The sequence below is a fragment of the Dioscorea cayenensis genome, chromosome 1 (assembly GCF_009730915.1).
Source record: "Dioscorea cayenensis subsp. rotundata cultivar TDr96_F1 chromosome 1, TDr96_F1_v2_PseudoChromosome.rev07_lg8_w22 25.fasta, whole genome shotgun sequence".
NCBI lineage: Eukaryota > Viridiplantae > Streptophyta > Magnoliopsida > Dioscoreales > Dioscoreaceae > Dioscorea > Dioscorea cayenensis.
The window spans coordinates 27125968-27133555 of NC_052471.1; the positions used below are offsets into that span (position 1 = coordinate 27125968).

The window sequence follows — 7588 nt, forward strand, 5'->3', positions numbered from 1 at the left end:
TAGAAGCTTGCCAAAAATAAAAAAAAAAAACCACCAATGGCTACAAATGCTCTAATACCATAGAAGAACAAATATATGAAATTCTCTCGTGCATTAATCTCCAAGGAATTACAAGTATATAAATATATATGTACAATTACATAAAATAGCGACCATTATATAAAGAAATTATCAATCTCATGAGATCATATGGCAACTGTAAAATATTATTTATATATTTGACAGATAGAGTTAATCATGAATATTTTCTAATTCCATTATATATTTGGGAGATATGAAAAATGTCACGGATATTCTCTATAACATCTAAATTCATTTCATTGAAAAAATTTAAAAAAATAAAAAATATGTTATTATTTATATAAGTGCAAAATAGTCATATGTTTATTCCCCTTAGCATTGGAATAGAGTATTATGCTAAGGTGTGTAAAAGTTATTGATACCGATAAGGTGACTTATTCTTAAAAGCCCCAAGTGGAATAACTTATTTTGATTGACTTTATTCCATGTTGTTTGGTAGTCTATTCCTAATCAGTATTCCTAGTATTTCTAGTGTTTCTAGTGTCATTCCTAATCAGTATTCCTAGTGTTCCTAGTGTCAAACATGAACATAGATAGTGTTTAGTAGCATGAGAAAAGATAATAACAAATAAAAATAAATTAATAGACAGAATTAAACAACTAAATAGGATAAATAAAGAAGAACAAGTGTAATTCTTCAACCCAAGTTTGACTGAAGAAAAAAATAGTCTCAATAATAAGCTAATAGGTTTTTTATTTTCCCTATTCTTTGATTGTTTGACCAATATCTTTAAAAAATAATAATTTATTCTTCCTTGAATGATGTTTTTAAACACTACTATAAAGAATTGGGAAACAGCCAAAATTATTGTTAGGGTATGTGGCTGCAAACAAAAGTTGGCCCTCTGGACATTGCCGTGCAATGCCATGATGCCGATTCTATGGACACTAACATGGTGGTTATAAGAAGATTATTAACTTCAGAATGAAGAAAATTAAAAATAATGATAATAATAAAAACAAAAACTGTCCATAAAATTCTGGCAAACCACTAATCTTGAAGCACAATGTTTACCATATAGCTTATGAGCAATAGCAAAATTTTACCTGTCCTTAGAAATACTAATCATAGTATTACGAAAGAAACCACCAAAACTAATCATAATATTAAAAACCCGTCTCCTTTTTATTTTGTCTCATATCTCTTCTTTCATTAAAAATTTTTCTTAATTATAAACATTCATTTAACCAATACTTTAAATTTTGTCTTCAAAATTTTATCTTTTTATTTGAATTTAGTGGAATATATGGATTTAATTTAATTTAATTGCGATATATATGTCTAAGTATAATCTTAATTTAATTTAATAAACACATCCATAAATAATTTCGGAGATTTAGAGAGGGAAAAAAAACTATGTTACTTTTATTTTAAATAATTTTAATAATTTAAAATTTTATTTTATATTGTAAGGAAATATGAGAAGAAGTGTGTATCCTCATTAGGGCAAACAACCCTTATAAATATACATGAGTGATAAGTATAGTATTACTCTAACATATATAATGATAAGTATAATTTTATTGAAAGTTTTTATTTTTTTTTTATTAATGTATATCCGGGTTTATATTCAAGTATGTGGATACGACTTTTTTTAAAAAAATTATTAAAAAAATAAATAATGTAATTTTGTTTATTTCATATTTTTTTATAAATAATTAATAAAGAAATATTTTTAAATGTTAGTGTTAGTGGTGTTAAATAAATGTCGTGATCATCTTCATACCTAACGATGGATATAACTTTCACCAGATATGCCTGTCACGCTTGTCCCTGCTACTAACCACAAAGATATTATGACGACGGGATGACAGGCTAGAATTTGACGATCACTTCTTGAAGCTGATATTTTTTTAAAAAAAATTATCTCTAAAAAAGGGGATAAACATCACTCGCCTTATTAGGAGATATCCAAAACTCTTTCTACTTTATTATAATTTAAAAAAAAACTTTCAAAACTTTATTTATTTATTTATTTATTTATTGTTTTCATTTCAAGTAAGGACATACACGGAAGAGAAATGGGAATTAGTACACACTAGGAATTAAGCACCGGCACGTGACGCTTGAGCCGGCTTTAGGAAATGTTCTGCAACCATGCGCCTCTGGATCTTGCCGGTCGCTGTCTTCGGTAAGCTGTCCGTCAGAAACACCTTCTTGGGCACTTTAAACGATGCCAGATTCTTCTTGCAGTGCCTCAGCACCTCGGCTTCGTCTAGCTCCGCACCTTCTCTTGCTATCACCGCACAGTTAATCTACACCCAGAATCGCGCAAATTTCTTATAGGATTAGAAATAATATTCAATAACATTGCTTTCACCCATAAATAAACTATATATTTTTTTAAAAAAAAATAGTCACTTGCATCAACGAACATACCAGAATATTCCTTTATTTTATTTATTTTATTTATTTATTTATTACGATTATTATGTTATCAATGTTTAAATTTTTAAGAAAAAAAATTCTAAGCAAATGTATCAACAAAATGTTGGATTTGGCAAATTATTTCTAAAAAATTCAAAAAAAAATAATTTTCAGAATTTAAATGGACCGCCTCCCAAAACCTTATCAAGATGTGCTTTCCTAATTACTAAATAGCAAAGTTTCTTCGAGAAAGATCATAAAGATATAAATTTTACAAAATAAACAGTTTTTTTTAAAGAAGTTTGAAATATCACAAACATATTCATAAAATTGATTAAAATTATAAATAAAAAAGCACATGGCTGTACATTAAAAGCAAAAGAAAAAGAAAAAAGAAAATATAGTATCACATTCGATGGGAAGAGACGTTACCTCCTCACCGTACTTCGGGTCAGGAACACCGAACGACACACCTTGAGCCACATCTGGGTGCGCCAGAAGCACCGCATCCACTTCGATTGGTGATATCTTCTCTCCTGTTATATACATGTTAAAATTAATAAATTAAATTTATAAAATTTATTTAGGTATTTAATTTTTAATTGATATTAATCAAAACAAAACGTTGTATTAATCACGAAAGTAATTCATTAATTAGTCATTAAGTTATACCTCCCCGATTAATGAGCTCTTTGATTCTTCCAACGAGATGCAGGTAACCATCCGAGTCAAAGTAGCCAAGGTCGCCCGTGTGGAACCAACCGAATTCAAACGCGGCTTTGTTTGCTTCCGGGTTGTTCTTGTATCCGCGTGTGACGTTTGGCCCTCGCACGCATACCTCACCTGGCATGTGCGGGGGCAGCAACTCCCCCTCCTCTCCCAGAATTGCCATCTCCTGGCCCACCCCCTTCCCTACCGATCCAGCCTTGTGCGGCCCGTCCTCCGGCAACGGGTTCGAAGCCATCAGATGCGACGCCTCCGTCATGGCATAAGCTTCAAGCACCGGTGCCCCGAACGCCTCCTCAAGCCGCGTCAGGACAGACGGCGCCAGTGACGCGCTGCAGCTCCGGATGAACCGAAGATTCGGGTAGTGATCCTCGGGCTGGGCGGCATGACGGTCGAGGAGGATCTGGTGCACGGTGGGCACCGCCGTGTACCACGTCGCTGAAGATGCGCGCATGGCGGACCAGAAGGTCGAGGCTGAGAACCGTCCTGATGCCGGTAGCGTCACTGAAGCACCGGATGCGAGTGAGCTGAGAAGGGCAGCCAAGAGCCCATGAACATGAAAAAGGGGAAGAACGATGACGGTCGAGTCCGACTCAGTGAGTCGGTACACTAATCGGATGTTCTGGACCGAGGCAGCGAGGTTTAATTGACTCAACGGAACCCCTTTAGGACGGCTCGTCGTTCCCGATGTGTGCAAGAAGAGCGCCACGTCGGATGGGTCGTTGAGGAACTCGAAATCGGCGCCAGAGGTGCCGACGTCGAGAGAGATCTCGACCGGCTCGTTGGGGTTCGAGAGGCAGGCGGTAGCGTGCCGAATCCCTAGGGTTTTGGCCGCTGCCTGCGCCGCCGCGTTGCCCTCTGAATTCGTGATCAGGAGCTTCGATTCGGAATCGGAGAGGTAGAACTCGAACTCCTCTTGCGTGTACGCCGCGTTGAGAGGTGCCGCAACCGCTCGCGCTCGGATCACAGCCAGAAACATGATCACAAGCTGCAAGGAAATCCTCAGTTCTGATCAGAGATTCAGAGAGAGAGACAGAGAGAGAGAGGAATAGTACCTCGACGGTGTTGGGAAAGGTGAGGGCGACAACGTCAGAAGGGAGGATGCCGGCGGCGGTGAGGCGGGTGGCGGCCGAATCGATGAGGGCTTGGAGGCGAGCATGGGTGAGATCGAACTTAGTTGGAACAGCGATCGCACGGCGGGAGGGGAAGTCAGTGGCGGCCTTCTTTAGCATTCCGGTGAGGGTAAAACCTTCGATCCCCATTTTTTCTGAAATGTTTTATTTACGAAAATTAATTTTAAGAATAATCTTTAGATGGAAAAATGAAAGCAAACTTGCAGTTGGGATAAGAAGAGCGAGCCACGGGTGGTTGCGTTTTATATAATCAGGGAGGAGGTTAGATGATGGACACGTGTTCATCTGCAGTGAGTCTGGCTGCTTTTGAACGCGTGACTTGCTTTTTCCCAGAACCGTCCTTCAGTTGGATACCGCCACATGTACAGCAAAGAGATGATGTAATTGATTAAGTGAATTATATATTTATATATGAATAACATTTTAGAAAAATTTAAATCAATTATAGATTCCGATGTTTTGAGTGTTACCAGCGAACATCATTTTTTTTTTCAAATTAAAAATTTTATTTTATGAAAAATAATGTCCTATGAAATGCCTGTGGACAATAATTCTTCTTAATGTTGGCTGCGAATAATCGCATGGGACAGCTCTCTTTCGTTTTGTTTGGTCAATGTGTTTCCAATAGTGTTCATGTAGGTGCAATAATAACGATAGTTTTATTTGCTTTATAAAATAATTTAGGCCTTCCTCTTTAAAGAAGTGGTGAGAGGAGCCTTGTCTCTAGTTCATAGGATGCGTGTTCCCATCATGTATATGGCACCAGATTAGAAAAGAAAAAGACTTTCTTATTGTTTGCTTTATTTGAAGAAAAAAAAAAGTGGTTTTTTTAAGACAATTGCCCTTTGTTTAATTCAAGACAAAGAAAATTAGAAACTGCAAGAAGTGACTATATTATTAACAAATTTTATTTAGTAATTAGCCTCCTTAAAAAATGTTAATTTTAAATAATGCACGTAAAAAAATGGAAAGGAGCAGAAAATTAAGATCAGTAAAATACTTAATGTAATTAAGATTTGCTATTAAGTGGGACTGTGATGTTAATTTGATGATTTATTTTCATATTTTACAAAATTTCACAGTTATAGATTTATGTTATTAAAATAGAAAAAAGTCGATTAATTTGTCAAAATGTGCTTTGGTACCTATAATAATTTTTTTTTAAAAAAAATCAATTATATTTTGCATGATTTTTGTTGAAGTAATATAATCCACAAGCTGTTATTTTATATTTAGATAAACTATAATAGACCTTTCATTAAGATTTAATTACACAAAAAAGCCTTATAAAATTTAATCTATTTTTTGTTATAATAGTTTTGTCACAAAAAAATTCAACCATTTAGTGCCTACTAAATATTGTCATAAAAATAAAATTTCTTAACCTTGATATTGAGTTTTTTATGATAAAAAAAAAGTTAATTGTCACTATAGCTTTGTTTAGTTGTGATGTCTAAATATTTTGTCACTATTATAATTTCAATTGTGAAGATTTAGTATTTATCACAATTATATATCTTATCTTTTGTGCCAACAATTTTAAGATACAAAACAATTCAAACATATAGTGTCTACTGAATGTCGTCATAAAAATATGAATTAACATATATAGTCTTTATAAGTTAGTATATGTGATTCTAAAAATTATATTTTTTATAAAATGTTAAGAGGTTTATTTTTCCTAACCAATCTCAAGATTTATGTATAAAATTTTTTTCATAAATTTATTAGGTGTTTTAAGTAATTATAAATGAAATTGATTTTAAAATTATAATTTACCTAATACTCAAAATTTATATTATGAGGATTATAAAACATAGCTTTAATTTAGACCATATTTAGAATTTATAGTATTAAAAAAAATTTAAAAATAAAATCCAAATTAAATAGATATTCATCAAATCTCACAAAATAAAATCTTGATAATGTTAATTTTTTTAAAAAAAAATTTAAAAAGATATATATTTAGGAAGGGTTAACTCCGACCTTCCCCCCACCCAATTTGTAAAAGTTTTAAAATTTCTAAAAGTCCTTATTACCATTAATTTTTTAAATTAATTACATAATTTCATAAAGTTTCTTCTTTAACTTTTTTCAATCTGATTTTATTTTAACCAAGTATTCACATGACAACCATCACAGATCCTTGTTTTTATGTATCCATTTTTTGTTTGCTTATTTTTTGTATTTGTTTGTTTATGACGGGTTTTTTATTTCTTAATTCATCCTTAGAAGAATTTTTTCTTAATAGAATTCTATTGTTATTCAAATTTTATTCAAAGTACAATTAAAATTTAAATTTTTTTTGAGTGAAAAAAAAAACTAATAATTATCTAATCCAATATGATTATTATGCTATGAATTAAAATATTAGAATATGTTTACTAACAATATGACAAAGTGATCTTGTGATGATCCATATAGAGCTGTAGGAGGATTTGGTCTTTAAATCCTAATTAAGTAATTTGGTTTTGGATAATTGGCAGGGGAACTATTCTAAGAATAGTTAGAAACTACTTTGCATCCACACACCTAAATTGTTCATGCTTGGTGCTACATAGGATAACGTGCTATTCAAAAGGTAGGTTGTTCTTTCAACTATAGATTCTAATGACTAATGATTAGTTTATATTTTAAAAAATCGATGTTTGAGAAATATATATTTTGGTCTCACTTTAATCTTCGACTTTGTTTTTGTCTTCTTTATGCAAATATTATATGGTGATATAATTATATGGTAATATGATAGACAATAGTTTATTTGTGCTTCAACTCTCTGAATAATTTATTTTCTTTTATAAATTATGTGATTAGACATTAATGTAATTGTGTTTTATCATAATTTGGTAATTTGTAGTGATTAGAATAAATTATTTGCAAGAATTTCGTTTATAGATTATTTTAAAAAAACAATAATTAATTGGTTTAAAATATAGGTTATTTCCTAGAAAGTTGTTCTTCAATATGTATCTTTCAATCTATAGGAAAAACCCTTTCTTATTATGTCATCACAAATATAACTATTATGAATTATTTCTTGTTATATAAAGAGAAGAATATTTTAATTGTTTTTTACATTATTTAGCGTTCATGGACAAACAAAGTAATAAGGAAACGTTGGAGTATTTGTGGCAAGAAACACGTCGAAGGGCAGTTGTATATGTTGTTTGCTTAGTTATTTATTGGTATGTGCGAAAAAACAACAACGAGAAACTATTGATCATAGTATGAGTTTGGAAAGAGACAGAGTTAGAGATGAAATAATGAGCTGAATTGTTGG

General features: G+C 32.2%; 1 protein-coding gene across 1 annotated transcript; it reads right to left on the reverse strand.

Moving 5' to 3' along the window:
• Window positions 1–2019: 2019 nt before the first annotated feature.
• On the reverse strand, window positions 2020–4530 carry LOC120261063 (oxalate--CoA ligase). Its single transcript, XM_039268739.1, has 4 exons — window positions 4231–4530; window positions 3122–4163; window positions 2882–2985; window positions 2020–2337 (listed from the first exon to the last, which is right to left on the reverse strand). Exons 1-4 carry the CDS (start codon window positions 4435–4437, stop codon window positions 2128–2130), a joined length of 1563 nt encoding a protein of 520 aa, XP_039124673.1. The 5' UTR covers window positions 4438–4530; the 3' UTR covers window positions 2020–2127.
• Window positions 4531–7588: the final 3058 nt, after the last annotated feature.